Consider the following 20,054-nt stretch of genomic DNA (forward strand, 5'->3'; position numbering starts at 1 on the left):
TGATAGGCGATATCATACTGCACCGTATTATATACCTCACATCGCGGATGACGTCTATGTGATTGTTGTTGTGCAGTTAGTGTGCAAAATGTCAAGACCTCAGGTCAGCAAAAATTTCGAAGAATTTGCATTCTTTGAAATATAAGTACAGATTTAGATTTAAATTGATATTCATTATCAATTTTTCTTGTTATTCTGATTTTTTCAATCAAAGCTACAGAAAGACTACCTTGTATATTTATCTTTTAAAGGTATGGTTTCAGAATCGGAGAGCAAAGTGGCGGAAGCAAGAGAGGTTATCAAACAGAATCCCATCTCACCTTTTAACTATTCCAAGTGAAGAAAATAACTTATGTGAACCTACAGCTGTTTCATCTGATCCTTCGACTTCTATAGATAACACAGAATCTGATGATATTTTTAAAGATGTTCAAGGTACACAAGAATTACGTTTTTGTTTATTCTAAATTATATAATTTTTATTCATTTCATTCTTTAAGCAACGTGTATAAGTAATTTAGCGAGCTTTTTACAATAATAATATTCTGTTCACCACTGAAAGAAATCTACGCACCATTTAATAATTTATGCGCATGCGCGAAGGAGTTATTTCAATCGATGCAAATAAATGCTTTTTTTCACGAAGCAAATGTTATTTGAACATGTGAAGAAACATTAATTTTTCCATAGGTACTTATACCATTATTATTAACTTTGCTCTTTTTCAATGTTTTCCTTTCATATTCCTATCGAACAGCGTGTATATTTTTTAGTAATAAACATTATCATTTTATTCGCAGATACCTTTATGTCATCAGAAACCGAAGATACCTTTTCATGGTATGGCATGTCTTCCATTCTACAAAGCCAGCACACTTCCATGTCACCTGACTTGACCTTTGCCATTCCCAACATGACAACAGTTCAGCTATCGAATCTTTGCTTTCCTGGAAATGTGAGCATCGACTGGGCGCAGCCACTTTTGACTCAGGCAATAGTTCCACAATTAACTACTGCAACTTCAGATACAGGCTCAAATGATAAACCTGAAATTGATGTTGTGAAACTGGCACTTGCTGCAGCAGACGAAAAACTTGTCGATTCTCCAACATTAGCGTCTCCCATATCTGCTCCGGAAGATCATATATTCTCTGAAGAGGAATACCAGAATACTGCTAGTGTATCATTCATGCAGACAGATACTAATGAGAATTTAATATCAAGGGAAGGAGAGAACAAATGGGACGAATAAATCTAACGCATTTTTTAAAGTTTGTTTCTATGTTAGACGAACTAATAAAATTACAAATGAATTGGGAATTGCTTATGGATTTTTCATTCATAATAAATTTCATTTATTTTAATAAAATAAAATAAATAAATTTTATTTATTTATTTATTATTATTATTTTTTTAATATTTCAATTCTCACCCACTTGTTAGTGGCAATTAGATTTTGCCAGCTGACGAGTAGCAGAAGACAGACACGAGAAAATAGAAAAAAAATTTATTTACTAAAAAAATAATTATCTAAAATATTTTTTTAACTTTAAGAAAACATATGCATAACATCCCTTCTAGTAACAAAAAGTAATAACGAATTATACTTTCCAAAAAATCAATGTTGCTTTTACTGTTCTTCTTCTGTTCTGTTTAAAATGTTCTTCTAACCACTGAATTAATTACAGAACTCCAATTGATTTATTCAGACACATCATCAAAAAGGAAAGTATATTATTATTATATTATCACGTGGCAGCTCCATGGGGGGGGGGGGTCCTGGGAGGACTATCGCCGGAGGACACTCTCTGCACCATCTAATACTTACATAATACTGTATTATACGCATACTGAAGAAGATAAATTCGGCTGCAAACTATTGTTAACTTTTCTAACAATTCAATTGAAGTTTTCAAATATTTATTTATCAATCATTTTCTGAGGGACTGTAAGCTAGTCTTTATATATTTCTTACCTATCTCAATTATAATTTTATATAGAGTAGCAATAACAGGCAAAACAAAGTTTCGTTGTATACTATATTTAGAAAATGAAGCATGAAGCGGCAGTAACAAAAACAGACATTTCAATGAGGTTGCAATGAGGGAAAAAAGTGAAATATGATACATTTTGTGAAAATTTATGCTTTGAGGATTACTGATTTCAATGCTTTTCGGTGGATCGGCATAATATCCCATTAGGGTAAAATCTAAGTAACAATAAAACAATTGAATAGGATATCAAATATATCACAAGCTCTTTGGAATGATAAGGAATATCTTCCTCAGAATTCATTAACAATTGCAATGAATGTATGTTTGTAGTAACATTTTTATGTTTTGTTTTAATTAGAACAATAAACGTTCTAATAGTATTGTCTATCCTGATTGCTTTCCTGGGCAGCTTAAAGAATCGTAACTTGCAATATGTTGCGTGAAACATACGGGAGTAATGCTGCTGTACCTTGCTTCAAGCAGCCATCAATAGTGGTTATGGAAACCTTATTGTTGAACACACACACACACACATCTATTATATATCCTTTTGCATTTCCATCGCTTTATGGTTTAGGTTCAGCTCAGATGAACTGGCTACATAAGCAACATTAAAAGTTCCCGGTTTCAATGTGGAGTCTTCTGGAATAGAAGGTGAAGTCATTTCCCTCGAAGACGCCATCTGTGAGAATTAATAACCAAGAAATTTATCGTTAATACTTGCTCACCATTTGGTGTAATGTAAAAAACACTAAAGAGTTCACATCAGGAAAGAAATCTATATAAATATCACGGTACATATCATTACAAAATGATATTTCTTCAAAAAAAAAAAAAACTTGTTGAAAGAGGAAAAATCAAAGAACTTTTTTTGAAAAAAATAATTTTTTTCACTTGAAGGTTTTTAAAGAAAATTGTACACATTACTTAAAGAGGGGTATATGACGCTGCAAACACTTCAACAGATTTTTTAAACAATTCAAAATTTTGATTCGTGATTCTTTCCTGATGCTTATTTATGTAATTTTTATCGAAATATTCGCTTAGCACTATTCTCGAACTCTTAACCTGCACATTCATTCTCATATATTTGAATTACAATATAATACAAATACAGAAATTATCTCACTGTTAACAGATACTGCATATTAATTTCTAAATGTAAATGATGGTAAAATCATACTATGAAATAATAATTCAAAACTTCGATTTTTTTTTTTTTTGTTATTGATGAAGGCAAGATTGTTACTGTTCCAATTCTTAATTTTTATGTTATTATTTATGAAAATATATTTAATATATTTTATATTTATTTAATATATATTTAATAATTTAATAAATATATTAAATTTATTTATTTTATTTTTTTATTTATTTTATTAAATTTAATAAATATATTTAATAATATATTTAATAAAAATATATTTCATATATTTTTATGTTAATTTTTACTGTCCATTTCATTTGATGAATAATAATAGCTAAATTCAACTAAAGGGCTCGTTTGAATTGAGCTACAGAGGCCCTTGAGGTAGTAATAATTACCTATGTTCAGTTTGATTTTACTCTATGTAAAATATCCACACCACAGCGTAATATGTTATTAAATGAGATTAAAGACTCATACAAATATTGAAGCAAATACACGAATACAATTACAGATATATGACATTTAGTGATGAGTAATACTTACGCTATCATCCCATAGTTTTAATTTCTGTCGGAGTCGTTTTGGTAAACAACAGCACACTTTATATACCAGTGGACTAATAAGCTTAGGATCCAGAGATTCTGGTTTTGTATGACCTGTAAAATTATTTTTTCAATTACTTATTGGGGAAAAAAAGGGGGAGAAAGAAATTTTTTGTGAATAGATATGGATGCATGCTGGTAGATCGTTAAGATTTACATCGGTTAATAATATTTGTGGTGGATTTCGGAAAAGAAATTTTTTCCTTAAAAATTCCATGAAAATAGCTCTTATCATTCGATATTTACAAACGTAAAATGTGTTACTATCATGGACAAGAATTTATTTCATTTATAAACACACACACACACACACACACACACACACACACACACACACACACACACACACACACACACACACACACACACACACACACACACACACACACACACACACACACAAGAAAAGAAAAAAAAAAGTCACAGAAGTCATGAATATATGTGTGGAGCCAATCCAGAATAATACTTGCATTTAATCTTTTAATTTTAATTTTGGTTTATGGTATTACGACATTAAAATATTTATTATTGAACTGAGTGAGTTAAAAATATAGAAGGTATTATTTGTTACATTTTCTGTGTGCCCTTTATGCAGACCGATTTTGTCACCGCATTTATAGATCCAGAACACATTAATTGATTTGATACACCTACATTATGCAGGTGTATAAAAATAACGTGTCGGCACTAAGAGAAACGAACAAATTCATGTATTAGCTGATGTATTAGCATATCGCGTGTTATGTTATGTTATGCGGGAGGAGGATATCCGAACGCTTAGTGGGATTAATAATAGCGCTTAGTTACCATTACGAAAATAAAGAATCCCAAAACCTTGACCTGTATATTCTATTTCGGATATTTGTCAACAGAGTTGAATTCATTTCTGAACTTTCAATGTCTGTTTGTTAAATGCAATAGTAATGCAATTTTGCACTGCCGTTAAACATCTTCCAACCTAGATATATTTTAAATGCAACTATTGCAAGTAAACCATATTAAATAAAAGATCACAAGTGCTTTTCAATTTCCCACTTTTCATAACATACAAAAATATATAGAAGTTACTGGAAGAGTATTCAGAAGCCCAGTCAATCTCCGAAACGTGTCTAATGTGGATGTTTATTGTTCTTCTTGAGGGTTACAGAAACCTTTCTCAGTTTGATATATTGTTGCTCTCAGTTACCGCTCCTTTATTGCTCTCAGTTACCGCCCCTATTTCAGTAAAATATTACTCCTGGTGTACACACAGAGCTAGTCTGGTTGGCCGAGTGGTTAGCGTATCCGCTCTCCAGCCAAAAGGCTGCGGGTTCGAATTCTGCCATTGGCATGGATGTTTGTGATTGTCATACTAACTCTGTATTAGTATGACGATACTAACACAGAGTTAGTATGACAATACTAACACATACTAACTCTGTGTTAGTATGACGATACTAACACAGAGTTAGTATGACAATACTAACACATACTAACTCTGTGTTAGTATGACAATACTAACACAGGGTTAGTATGACCCCCCCCCCCCAAATAAAAAGTTAAAATACACTAAAATTTTTTCCAAAATACTTTTCCTAATTAAAATTCATTTTTTTTATTTATGTTGTGTCGTGTCTTCTATTTCTATACCACTTATGAATTAGCGGTCACATAAGGTGAGAGTACCCTATATATAGTGTTTCTCAACCTGTGGTCCGCGACGATGGGACAGGTGGTCCACAGGCAGATAAATCTATATCTGCATATATTGGATATCTATATCGAAATAAATCTATATTTTAATTGATGGGACAGGTGGTCCACAGGCAGACTTAAATTAACCAAATAAATCTATATATTTTAATTATCCAAACAAAACAAATTAAAATTGAATAAGTAAAAATTATTGAAATAAAATGGATACTTAAAAAATAAAATAAAAATAGTTGCATTGAATATTCATTCAATGAACATTCTGCCACTATTTTAATTTGTAGCGGCAGAATGGTGAGTAATAAAAGAGGGATTAAGTGAAACAACAATATGATTTTATTGCTTCCACTTTCCCTTGCTGTTTTCTCAGATTTGAAATGAACATGTGTTGTCCACATGACCACATTTCAACCAATTGCTTGTTGTTTATTGATTTTTATTGTTGAAGGATTTCCTCCTTCAACCAAGGCTCAATATATCTTCAGAAGTGCTAAGTAATACTTGGACAAAGTGTGTTGTGAGTTAACCCCAGTATTTATATATTTTTAGGAAATCGCGCAACTGAAAGATAAAAGCAAGCTGCCAGTTGAGTTGAAATGCTAACTCGCTTCAACCGAATTCCATATGTGAAACTGCCATAACAACATTCACTATATATATATTTCTAAGTTTTAACACATTTACGAATTTTAACACCTCCGGTTGAACTTTATTGCTGCTTTGGGGCCGGCGAACTCACACACATCTAATTAATAACAATAGTTTTAGTTAGATACTGTGTTTGCGGGTGCAACATATGGTTTTGCTTGAGTCTAAATAGCATAGTGTATGAAAGGACATATGATTCATTAATTAGTGTAGTTTTTATCCAAGTTGTCGCTAATTGCACTATTTGTTGAGAAATATATTACACAGACTGCTGGTACCTTATTCGCTGACATAATAAAAGTACTTGTTTTTCTTGCCTTTGCAATATAGTGGCTATTGGGGAAGGCATGTTGTTTACCACGGGAGAAATTACTACCCCCCCCCCCCGCTCTAAACGTGTTTCAACTTTTTTTCATTTGCGAGGTATATGCGAAACTTTTTAGTTTCTTTTTTCGAAAAGTAAAATCAGGGGTACGAGTTATATTCGAATAAGTATGGTATTTCAATTATGGATAAGTATATTGGTACTCATTAATGAAACACATCAATAAGAGAAGAAAAAGCCTAATTGGACACCATTTAAGACATGGGGGATTACAGAAATAATGGAGGGGGACTGTAGAAGGAAAGAGGCCACGAGGCAGACCAAGAATTTCATATATAAATAACATAATGATTCTGACACTAAGAGTTATGAAGAGATGAAAAGGAAGTCACAAGACAGGATGTTGAGATGTGCTGCTATATTTACCAATTTTCGGATTGATGCACCAAAAAAGAAGATATTGGTACCTTCTTTAAACGGAAAAATAGCTCGGATGACAGTGATAATACAAAACGAGTTTGTAATGACAGTTTGTGTGTAGTTTCTGAAGAGAAAGAGGTCTGTAACGAATCCACAGAAACACAGAATTCCCATCAGTTGCAATGCGAAAATATTAACACGCTGAACGAAAGGAAAGATTTGCTGATTTGCTAGACACTCGACCAGTGGATCTTATACAATTGGTTAATTTGTAGGAACATTTTTCTGTTTTGTGACTTTTCTCCCTTTACGGTAATTATGCCTCCATTATTGTGTTATTATTGAACAATTGTTTACAGTTTTGAATGTGTATATAAATCAATATCAACAGTAGCCTGATTACGAACGCGTGATGAAAGGGACGAGGAGGTTTGGAGCTTCCCCAGATAGTATTCAAAAGGTAAATACAAATGGTTATTTTGTATAGGGCCCTGAAACTTATTAGTTTAGAATTTAACCACTGGGAAAGGGTTTGTGTCCACTTCAAAACTCTGAAACAGAATTTGGAAACATTTTCCGAATAACTTTTATAAGAAATTTCAGTGGGTTACGATCCATTTCAGGCTTGCAGTCACGAGAACGACCTTTCGTTATCGAAAAAAGAACAGCTAATTGAGCTTTCAAGTGATAGTGGGCTTAAAATGCAATTCCGTGATCGTCGTTTGGCTCGATTCTGGATCTCGCCTTCACTGAGAAGTGAATTTCCCAACTTATCTGAAGAAGCATCGAAAATCGTCATGCAGTTTTCTACAACCTATCTTTGCGAGAAAGGATTTTCATCGCTCCTTCAAATAAAAGCAAAAATACAGAATTCGTCTTAATGTGTGTGTGTGTGTGTGTGTGTGTGTGTGTGTGTGTGTGTGTGTGTGTGTGTGTGTGTGTGTGTGTGTGTGTGTGTGTGCTGATCTTCGACTGAAGTTGAACAATATCGAGCCAGATATCCAGCAACTCTGCAATGCCGAGAAGCTCATCCATCTCATTAAAAGTAAATAGTAAATAATTATATCATATTATTTATGTTTAATAAAAATTAAACTTTGTTCGACGATGATACACTTTTACTCGTTTGCTTCTAAGTTAATTATGTTTCCATATATATTCAGAACATGCTTTTAGATTTATTATGTTATAAATGGCACAATTTTTCCCAAATGTTAGTAATCCCCACATACGTTTTTAAAACAATTACATAACTTAGTGGTCCATCGAATTGTTTTAGCCATTTTACTTGTCCTTGAGCTTAGAAAGGGTGAGAAATGCTGTCCAATAGCTGTCCGAGCCGGGCCAGAGAGGATCATGGGTATCATGTATTGGCGAATCATTGTAGATGCTCAGTCATAGGTCGTGTGCGACACGCTTGTATTCTGTGCTATTTTGCATTGAGTTTGTTGAAAAGCATGTCTTGAACTTGAAACTTCTTTCCATCTCTGAAGAGTAACCTTACCGTGCGTAAATTCTTCAATAACATTGAAGTTAAGTTAAAGTTAAAATTTTAAAGTTAAATTTGTAAAAGATTTTATTTTGTTTTTTGAATTTTGTGCTTCAAATTATGGCTGAAAAACGTACGCAGAGTATTTTATTGAACTATTTCAAAAAAAAAACCCCCAAAACAAAAAAGAATGATTCAAATGTTAGTAGCAATGTTGGCGCTATTAATATTGTCAATACCGATTTGGATTCGGTTTCCCCAATCGTAGGTCTGACAAAATCATCGAATTCTCCAAAAGAAAGCACTTCCTTAGTTATTAATAATTCTCAGGACATCGCATTTTTGAAAGAACAAACATTTAATTCTGACGATAATTTAGATATTGTGAAAAAGTTGTGGAAACCAGAACCAAATTTTAATTTCCTGCAACCTGTGCTGCAATTCACAACCGAAGTTTTCAATACACGTGGTTTGAAAAATTTACATGGCTTGTGTACTCTCAAGTTGAAAATAGTGAGTACTATAAATATTGTGTGTTTTATGCACCTGCTAATGTTGGAAAATCTAAATCTGAAGTACCTGGGCAGTTAGTTACGCAAGGTTATAATAATTGGAAGAAAGCCATTGAAAAATTTAATAATCATCAAAAAACAAAATATCATATAACGACTGTTATGACTTACGAACGGCTAAACAATATTCAAGATGGAAAATGTATTCCAATCAATCGACAAATTGATGTAGATAGTGCATCACAAGCTGCAGTTAATCGGAAACGATTACAGCCGATTATAAAAACATTATTTTATGTGGTCGGCAAACTATACCCTTGAGAGGACATCGTGATTATGGAGAATTTTCATTTGAACAGGAGCCAATCACCAATGAAGGCAATTTTCGAGCTTTGTTAAGAAAGAGAATCGATGCGGGCGACAAAAACTTGGCTGAACATTTTAAACATTCTACCCAAAACGCTACCTACATTAGCTGGAACATACAAAATCAAATTAAAAATGCATGTAATGAAATCATTTTGAACCGTTTGGTCGAAAAAATTAATTCGGCGAAATGTTTTTCAATTCTTGCCGATGAAACTTGTGACATTTCTACCACTGAACATCTTTCCTTGTGTGCCAGGTATATAGACGAAGAAAATGACAACAAAGTTTGTGAACTATTTTTACAATTTGTTCCTGTAACAAGCACTACAGGAAAAAAATTATCCGACAAAATATTAGAAAGCTTAAATATTTATGGCATCGATTTGTCATATTTATGAGGCAAGGTTACGACGGTGCCGTATCAATGAGCGGAATGTTTAATGGTGTCCAATCTCACATATCAGCCATATATCCACAAGCTTTATATGATCATTTTGCATCACATAGTTTGAATTTGGCAATTGGAAATGCTGTATCTGTGACTGAAATAAGAAATTGCATTGGCATAATTGAAAAGGTACACAATTTCTTCAATACCGTTAAGAGACAGGACGTCCTTGTTGAAAACATTGATAAATATACACCGGATACTAAGAGACAGAAACTACGCCAAATTTGCCCGACTAGTGGGTGGAACACCATGAAGCCAATCGTGACCATGGTGGAATTATATGATGCAGTGATTCATAGTCTTTAAACAATCATTTTTTGGGAAGACAGAGACTCGTCCTCTAAAGCAAAACTTTTGAATAATTCATTGTGTGAATTTGGTTTTATAATATCTCTATTTAGCTTGCAAAAATATTTGTGTACACCTTACCATTGTCTAAAATAATGCAAAAATCTGACAGTGACCTCTTAATTGCTCTAAATTTTGTTGATGTTGTGGCTTAATTAAATACCATTCGTGAAACACCAGAGTCTTCATTTAAAGATATTTACGATGAAGCATATATAAAAGCCAATAATTTTAATATTGACATCAAAAAGCCAAGGACTACATCAAAACAAACATTTAGGTCCAATTCCAGCCGATTCTGTAGAAGAGTATTTCAGGAGAACTATTTTCATTCCATTTATTGATCAAATATTAACTCAACTCCAGGATCATTTCACTTGGCACCGCAACATTTTGAAAAAAAAAATTTTCTCTCCTACCAAATGGAAAAGATGCTCCAACAGCAAGTCCAATGGAAGATTTTCGTCAGTTGTGTGAATTTTATGCCGGTGATTTGCCTTATACAAACCCAGCAATTTTGAACACCGAATTCAAGTTGTGGTATAAGAAATTTGAAAAACCGTTTGCAATAGCTCCATGCAAAAATGCCGTTTCAAAGTGTGACAAAATGATATATCCTAACATCTATAACTTATTAAAAATATTTGCAACGCTTCCGGTAACAACATGGGTTAGTGGAAGGTCATTTTCTAACTTACACCTTTTAAAAACCTATTTAAGATCTACCATGACACAATCACGATTGAACGGACTGGCTTTGATGTATATACACAGAGAGATTAATGTAACCACGACTGAAATAATTCAAGAGCTTTTTAAAAAGAAAAGAAAACTGGATTTTATTCTTTAAATAAATTTTTATAATCACCTAATGAATTTTATTTAATGAATGAAATTTAACGAATTTTAGTTGAACGGATAAAAATATTTTTAATACAAATTCATTGCATTAAAATTTTTTTATCCGTTCAACTCCCCCCCCCCCCCCCGTCCCAAGATTAAATCCTGGGTGCGTCACTGAGGTAAGGGAGTGACCATAAGGCATACACACACATGGTCTGTTCTGCATGCCACAGTCAGTGGACCATCAACAAAGCAGGTAAAGAGGTTTGTTGTCCCGTGCAGGCCTAAATGTCTGATTGGAGAGAGTACACCTCTCCCAATAAAAGGCTGTGGGTGCTCGGATTTCACAGCATGGATATCTATGGATCTTTAGATGGAACACGAATTTCATCGCCCACTGCCATGGAGACACTCTGCTTATCGAAGGCCTAAAGTGGCTTGAAACAGTTCGATGCTTGGTCGCTTGAGCCGAATTTCCGGATTCTCTAACCCTAGTCAACCCACGGTATAAATATATGTGATAGATTTGCATTTAGAGGGGAGTTGGGATTTACATAAAAAGGTGCAAGAAAAAACCACAGCAAAAGCGCCAGCTTACAAATATTAAAATTCAAAATACTAATTTTATTTTATTTTCAAAGAACCACGTGATTTGTGATCTCCATTTGTTTTTTTATTTAAATTTCTGGTATAATTTGTATGCTAGAAAAACTTACAGAGATTTGTACAGTCATTCTTCTTAATTGATTTGATGAGCCCAATACGTGGTGTTTTTTTCTTTATTAAAATATAATTTACTTATTTCAAAACGAACTTGAAAATGTTCCGTAGCAGGTAAAAGCTAAAACCCTTTGCTGTGAACAGCAATGACTCGTTATGCACGATAAGATGTTTAGAAGAATAAATTATAATCATTACGAAACTCATCGAAACCTCCTTAGCGCGAGTAGAAAGCTGGTAATTTAATCTTCATTGAAACACGCTATGTTTGCCACAGATGTTTGTTCATAATAACCAATAAACAGCGTTTTTTTTTTTTTTTGTTATTATGAACTGTCTGTTGGCTATTACGATCATGTCATGATCTTAATAGCCATAAAATCGTAATAATCCATAAAACGCAATGGATTGTCGCGAAATTCAGAATTTACAAGATTTAAAAATCTTGTAAATTCTACGTTCCTTCCCGCTTCCTTACAGTTTTCGAAATTAAGCCCTGATAACAAACCAGTCTGGAATAGACATTGTTTAGTATTTGAATAAAAAATATAATTAAATAAATAAATGCTACTTCTTATTATTTAAGAAGAAAAATGCACTTTCTTTCATTGAAAAAAAAAAAATGTTTTGCGCGGTGAACTGTCTGAATTTATAAAACTGACCTGTACAAAAACTGACGAGAAGTCCAAACACGATGGTAAATAAACAGCCGATTACACTTAACCACATGTATGACACACGATACACGGACAAGATATCTTCCCTAGAAAAAGGAGAATGCAGATTAGTATTAAAAAAAAAATCAAAACAATATAATGTTAACAATTTCATTTTCAATAAATATAATTAGGTTGTTTTTGACACGAAGGAGAGAAAAAAGAGTTGAATTGATATATGAGTATGGACAAAATTTACTATAAACTCTTATTTTTTTCCAGTAAGCAGAGGAAACATAATATTAACATAACATACGATAACATTAACATCATGGTGCAATTGTATTTTAATTGCTTAACACAAAAGGAAAGTTAGCAATATTTTTCTGGGTAGTTGAGAACATATTCATGTTATAGAAAAGCCATCTTTAAAATTCGATTGCCTCCTCAAAATGCACTATTAGTCCCATATTGGAACTGCCTTATATATAAAATAAGACGAAATTTCTTAATAAACAAGTTGAGGTTAAAAAAAATAATAATGAATGGGAAAAGGCCAACTGAAAAAATGATTGAAAAGATGACAATGATATATTTTTGAAATTTCAGGAAATTTATTAGATATTTTTGAACCCAAAAGGTCCGCGGAAAACAAAACAAAACAAACATTTTATATATACTGTATAATGCATTATTTTTCGTCACCATCCAACACAAAAACTAGAAGTCATAAACACCCTCAAACACAGAGCACTAACTATTTGCTCGAATGAGCAAGCTCTAAACCAAGAATTCGAAATCATTAACAATACATTTATAAAAAACGGCTATAATAATAAAAAAAACAGTTCAAAAGATACTCCATAAAAATGCCACTAAAAACAAAAAAGATTATAAGAATGCCATACCCTATGTTAGAGGCATTTCTGAAAAAAATAGACAGAACACTACATAAAGACAAAATTAAGACACCTACCAGTTCTTTCAAAGATCCTCTTCCACACCTGACCCACCCAGTGGTTTATAAAATCCACTGTGCATGTAACCTACTTTACATAAGGGAAACAGGACGCACTATCATAATCAGAAAAGACGAACACAACCGACACATTAAATACCTCCATTATGGAAAAACAGGCCTATCAGACCATGCACTCCATACATACCATAGGATTGACTGGAAAGGTACCAAGTCCCCACACCGTACCAAAACCTGGTTTGAGAGCAAATTCAAAGAATTCTGTGAAATGCTAAAACACAATCCAAACCTGAACAAAAATTACGGACTAATCATTTCAAATTTGTGGAGGACCCTTATAGCAACCGGAACAAGCCCAGAAGAAAACCCTATACGAGAGGACTTTAGAAATGTTTACTGTAGATCTGTTTTTAATTTATATCTATAGTTACGTTTTTTTAAATTAAATTTTATTTTATTTATTTATTAATTTAGTTTTTTTTTTCTCTCCACTAGAGGTTAGGCTAGATAAAAGATTAATTTATCTAGCTTAACCTCTAGTGGAGGTTAGGCTAGATAAATAATAGCCTAATTTATTTATTAGGCTATTATTTATCTAATAATAGCCTAATTAGATAAATTAGGCTATTATTAGCCTAATTTATCTAATTAGGTCGAAACGTCGAATGTGTTACTTTCCTAATATTAAGTAAAGTAATTATTTTAACACGTGTGTTGTGTCTCCATAAATCTTAACTATGAATTGTTTTTCGTATTTTTCACTACAATTCAGTGAATTCAGATGCTTTCCAGGTATAATATAATGTCTCTGGGATATCAAGTTTAAACTTCTACTCCAATAAACAAATTGGATATGAATTATTGGATTTTACTGGATTACAAGATTTGAACCGGGATCTTTTCAACCAAAGGGAATCTTCGAAATCGCCTAAGCTAAGGAGGTTCTAGATTTTATTTATTCGATACGAATAACAGCTAAATATGAATTATTACGTTATGGCTATTGACTTACTCTTTGCTTGGTGGGGATGTGAAGAGTAAACTACTGGCGTTGAATGTTTTCGTTACATTGAAATAAAGTTCGGGACAGCCTTCAACGGAAAACGGAGCCATTGGCGTGTAAGGCTTAAAGATGAACTTTCCGATCCCAATCCAAAAACTTATAGCCAATCCTCCAAGCAATCCTAATACAGCGCCCTGAAAAAGAAATCACCTTCAACAACAGAAAAGAATTCTAAACTTAACTACAAATTATGCAGTAGCTCACGGTTGGAATTTAAAATATTCAGTGCTTATTTAGAAATGAAAATATAAAGAAAATAGTTATTGCCTCTATTTTAATATACTGTTTTATATCTAAATCAGAGGTCATTAACTTTCCAAGGAATAATAATAATTTTTTTTTTTTTCTATTCATCTTCCTTGACTATAATTTTTGAGACGTGCAATATCTTCGTTTAACCAGCCTTGTTCCTGGTAGTAGCGTCTCTTCATTTCACTCAACAAGGCATGGATTAGAACCTCACAAGCCGTGTGGAATACATATTTATTTATTTTTAAGATATTTAATTTTCCATCGTAAGAAACTCCGTAGCTCAGTCGGTGCCAATGATGCCGTATGGAAGGATGTAGGTTTGACTGTGAGGGATCTTGAAGAGGTTATTTCAAATGTAGGCAAGCGCCAGTTTCGTTGGGTTTCTTTTATTTTCTCCCGTTTTTAACTGATATTTAGATAAGATTATCCGCTCAATCATGGCTTTAATCGAGTTTATATGAAACCAAGCCACTGCCTGCAACAGACAAGTAGCTTGGTTTCATATAAACTCGATTTATATGAGAGAGTTAATTTATGAAATTCGAAAGCAACTAATATTCAAATATAACAAACTAAAGAGAATGTTTTTAATAGTTTATAATTATTGTTTAATCGATACAGGATAAAAATGTTAAACAATGTCCGTTATTGTATGGCAATATCTTTGTCAGTTTCAAAATCACATTCTGAAGACGTTATTTCTCAGTCTATTCTAACTTAGAATAGGTGATTTATATCTGAAGAAAAAAAACTTCAAAAATATCTTTATTACTTAAAAGGTAGGAAAAAAAGCCCTCTGAATTTAAAGACCATTGCATTGTGAAAGTTGCCGACCTCTGCTTTACAAAGTAATCAAACATTAAGGAATTTTGAATGAAACATGGAAAACAATCTATTTCACATATATGAATCAGTTCTAAACAAGTAATATCTTACCATGCTGTTTGCCCAAGGAAAGAAAATACCCAATGTGAACATGCCAAGGAGTGGTCCACCGATCATTCCAAATATACTAATAGCAGCCTGTAATACGAAAACTATTTTGAAATCTTGATAATAGTATATTCTCAAAGACTAATAAGTAATTATTAAACATTAATATAAATGAATTTTTTTTCAATAACACTAAGAATTGTCAGTGCTGGATTAAACCCTGTTGAGGCCGCTAGGCAGTCGAAATCTCGGGACCCCCACTCGCAAATTTTCTCCTCATACGAGAGTGGTCTAAAAAGTTCTCGGCTTCGATCATAGATGGCAACACTATCGGAAAGATTTTTTTCTAAGTTGATACATGTCGTAAGCATCCATGTGAAATTGCAAGTCATTCTATCGAGTAGATGTTTTATACAGCTTTCTGACGCAAAAGTGATGACTGTATCTCTTGAAATGGATAAAATTGAGTATCGTGTGGTTACAAAATTCCTTGTAAAAGAAGGTTTAACCCACGCCAAAAGAAATTCATTCGAAGTTCATAAAAGTTTATGGGCACTCTTCTCCTTCGTTTTCGACAATTAAGAAATGGGCTGCCAAGTTTTAACCTAGTCGTACCAGCCTTGAAAATGATCCACGTGGTGGACGTCCAAAAAAGTGTAACAATGATCAAATGCACAATATGGTATTGGATGACCGGTGAGTCAAAGTGAATGAAATTGCTGAGATTGTAGGCATTTCAAAAGAACATTTGGATATATTTTGCATGGAGAATTGCAAATAAAAAAGCTTTGCGTAAGATGGGTGCTGCGCTTGTTCACAGCAAATCAAAAATGCACTCGCACGAAAAATCTCTGAACATTGCTTGGAGCGTTTTAACAAGAATAAAACTGATTTTGTGCGTCGATTTATTACTATTGATGAGACTTGGATTCACCATTACACACCAGAATCCAAACAGCAGTCAAAACAGTGGACAGAAGCCGCCGGTTGTTCAGCGCCAAAGAAGACAAAGTTGGTTCCATCAGCAGGAAAGGTTATGGCATCGGTGTTTTGGGATGCTAAAGTTTATTTGTTTAATTATCTTGAAAAGGGTAAAACAATAACTAGGGTGTATTATTCCGATCGTTTAACCAGACTAGACGAAAACGTTCGTGAGAAAAGACCCGGTTTGCAGAAGAAAAAAAATCATCTTTCATTAGGACAATGAACCTACCCACAAAGGTGTTTTGACAATGGGAAAATTAAGGGATCTGCACTATTAATTGTTGGTACATCTGTCATAAGCATTCATGTGAAATTGCAAGTCATTCTATCGAGTAGTTGAAACATCCACCCTATTCCCCAGATTTGGCTCCCTCTGACTTCTATCTCTTCCCAAAGCTAAAACTCTTTCTCGCTGGTCAGCGTTTCTCTTCGAATCAAGAGGTGATTGCAGGTGTAGAGGGGTATTATGCAGATCTTACTGAGAACCACTACAGGGATGGGATAATGGCGCTGGAGCATCGCTGGAATAAATGTAATAGTCTTAAGAGAGATTATGTTGAAAAATAAAAATAATTTTGAAATTATAAATTCGTTTTTTCATTGTTAGGCCAAGAACTTTTCAGACCATCCTCGCACGTTTTTAATTTTAACAACACTTTTAATAAACCAATTTTATTACACGAAACAAACATTAACAATTATTAATGTTATTAAACAAATAAACATATTATGTTATTAAAATAATTATTAAACAATATTACACAATATTATAAAACAAAAAGCAAGGAATTACTTTTTGTTTGATTAATGTCTGTACACATGCCCAATGATTGCACTGTCCTCTTGCTCATTGGCTGCAATGCATTCTTCCAATCAGAAATTCCACCTGAAAATTGAGTTCGGCCTTTATGTGTTTCACTAAATAGGACGCATGGGAAACAGTACACATTTCCTGTGGACGGAGAGTACATGATCCATTCTCTTTTGATTTGTTCACCACTTACATGTTTTCCAAACATCACAGAACGGGAAAAATTTCTTTTACAATCTCCATACTGCCTGCTTGAATTTGAAAAATCACGATCAAAGTGTGGACATTCCACAGGGTCTCTATTACACCAAAAATCCTACACTTCATAGGTATTGTTTCTCCATAACTCAGTGTCATTTTGATATTCTGGTTCCAGTTACATCGTCTGTTTTGATGATGTAACTGAACCGTATCCACATCTGAGTAAAGCCATGTTGGAAAAGACTGTGTGTCTTTTCCAACTGTTCATCAAGCTTCTTCGCGTTCTCTGGATTTTTTTTTTCTTTTTTCCCGCACCGCTTTGGTACCTTTCCTTTCCGGGCGCCGACATTCTGCGTCTACGAAAGTGCGACGACAAACAATATTTCTCTTTGTTCAAGAAAATGAAAGAATTCTTAAGTCTCAGCCAAAAATGAGTAAAAGTGCATGAACAAGATAGATTCGAGAAGTCTTGCGCTATTCTCCGATATTTGACAAACGCCAGAAAAGCCATCATAATAAATATATATGTTTTGGGTAAATATTGGAATGTAATTACAACTAATTTAAATACTACTAGTCATTTAAACAAATCGATGTTATAATACTGCCAGCCAAGCGTATAACTTACAATGGAATATAATATATACAAAAAATAAATAGGAATCATGAATCAAATATACATTTGCAGGCAAAACAATACTGTCGATGGTCGTCAGTTGATGCTCCACTATGCACGCAGTTGAAGTTTAATATGATGGTTGAGCAGATGATTGAATAGTCGATGCTTTGGGTGAGGCTACACTATATTTTCACCTTTACGGTAGAAATTTGACGATGAAGTTAATCGAACTTCATTGTAACTCAGAATCAAAGCTTTCCATCTTTTGGAAACAATTTAAGAAAGCATGATTGAAATTTTCTTTCAAGATCAAATCAGTATTATTTTGAACCCTTGTTGCGGGGCATCTAAACGGCGTGAGGCCCATAGGCCGGTGCCAACTCTGCCTATTTGTTAATCCGGCACTGAGAATTTTGTATGCAAATAAGAAGAGCATAAGCATGCGTATTTGCTAAGTTCGTCATCTTTTCTTTCTATTTCAATATTATCGAATCACTCAATAATACTAAACTGGAAATGGTATGTTGGATATTGTATTTTAATTTTAATTGTATTTATGTCCAATATTAGTAAATTTTCGGCATAAATACAATATCAGAAATTTAGAGAATTTAAAATGTAGAGAAAAATTTAAAGTTACTAAAACTTTAGAAAACTTTAAATTGCAAAATTTGGGAAATTTTTAATTTTAAAAGTTGGAATTTTTTTAAATTTAAAATATAAAGAACTATCAAGTAGAAAAGTTTAGATTCCTCTTCATTCCCAGAATGAGGTGCGTCTATCAGCTGAGATCTATACAGTTAATTATTATAACGCGGCAATGAGTTGTTCGCTAATGTATGAATGAGTAGTTTAGTTATAAGGCTATTTTAATTGTTATTTCACAAATTTCTTTGCATTTTTTTCACATATATGAAGGGCACCGCCATCTAATTAGGACTGGTATACAATCCCTCCGTAAGATGGCGACACTTCCGCACTACAGAAGCTGTGAATAGTTCTCTAACAGTAAATGGCACTCATGTTCCATAGCAGAAATAGAGCCATTTTAAGGATAACAGTCTTGGTTTTCAAGGCTTTTTTCACTTGTCTGAAAAAAAAAAAAAAGAAATCGGCTAACTATCGAGATGGATATGAGACCAACTCGCCTTGGAACCTAACGTGTTTACTGGTGTTAGAAAGAAAGAAGTGCCATTCTTCGCATTAATATATCTGTATTTTACACGCTTAACTCATTGAATTGTCTCACAAGTGTATAATTTCCAATATATTCCATTCTATCCTAATTTTACTCCGACTTAATTTTCCATTGAAAAATATTAAGAAATAATCTAAAAATATTAAAATATATCAACTACTCCACAGTTTTGGATTTAGGAGCTGGATATGAAGGCTCATCTCTGGTAAAATATGACTTATCAGTAACGGGCGAAGCATCGGGAATAAATTGTGTACATGTTTTCAAATTTTCGAGGAGAAGAAGGCTAATATTCAATTTCTTGGATTTTTTGGTCTAAGAAAATAACTGTTCATTGGCGTTTTCAACAAATGCTGAATATATCAGTGAAAAAAAAATCCGTCAATTTCATATAAGCCTCTGTTTTATGTACAAATACCACTATCTTCATAATGAAAGTGAATGGAAGAATGTTGATGTTAAGAGAAATACAAATATAGGAAAGACTTTTAAAGTAATACATACTTGGAGAACGTTTCCCAGTTGCTGGGCTACTGCTACTAGGACAATTGCAATTACGCCATACGACAAAGCTGGAAAAAAATAATAAAAAATGAATAATAAGTCGACTACATTTTACCTTTAATTCTACTATTACTAATACTGTTTCATCGAATCATTGGCATGGTACTAGGGGAAAACACCCACGTGCATTTAATTTTTCAGTTCAGGATCAATATAAGGCCCATAAAAGAAGATAACTTGATAATATCACTGTTTATAAAACGTTGACCTAATTTGAAAAATAAAGCGCTT

The 20,054-nt window shown here is 33.2% G+C and overlaps 1 protein-coding gene across 4 annotated transcripts in view; it reads right to left on the minus strand.

Moving 5' to 3' along the window:
- Positions 1-1,595: 1,595 nt before the first annotated feature.
- The window catches only part of LOC150100369 (sodium-coupled monocarboxylate transporter 2-like), a 173,427-nt gene continuing 154,968 nt past the window's right edge, over positions 1,596-20,054 (minus strand). For all 4 annotated transcript variants that reach the window (XM_090402435.1, XM_090402436.1, XM_090402433.1 and 1 more), the window contains 6 exons: positions 19,764-19,831; positions 15,450-15,536; positions 14,211-14,395; positions 12,226-12,326; positions 3,688-3,800; positions 1,596-2,676 (listed from right to left, as the gene is read on the minus strand). In XM_090402435.1, coding sequence (XP_090258561.1) covers positions 2,533-2,676; positions 3,688-3,800; positions 12,226-12,326; positions 14,211-14,395; positions 15,450-15,536; positions 19,764-19,831 — 698 coding nt within the window. In that variant the 3' untranslated portion in view covers positions 1,596-2,532. The remainder of the gene's footprint in view (positions 2,677-3,687; positions 3,801-12,225; positions 12,327-14,210; positions 14,396-15,449; positions 15,537-19,763; positions 19,832-20,054) is intronic.

Source organism: Typopeltis vanoorti, chromosome 13, assembly GCF_054136105.1.
Source record: "Typopeltis vanoorti isolate ZY-2024b chromosome 13, IOZ_Tvanoo_1.0, whole genome shotgun sequence".
In the NCBI taxonomy this organism is placed as follows: domain Eukaryota; kingdom Metazoa; phylum Arthropoda; class Arachnida; order Uropygi; family Thelyphonidae; genus Typopeltis; species Typopeltis vanoorti.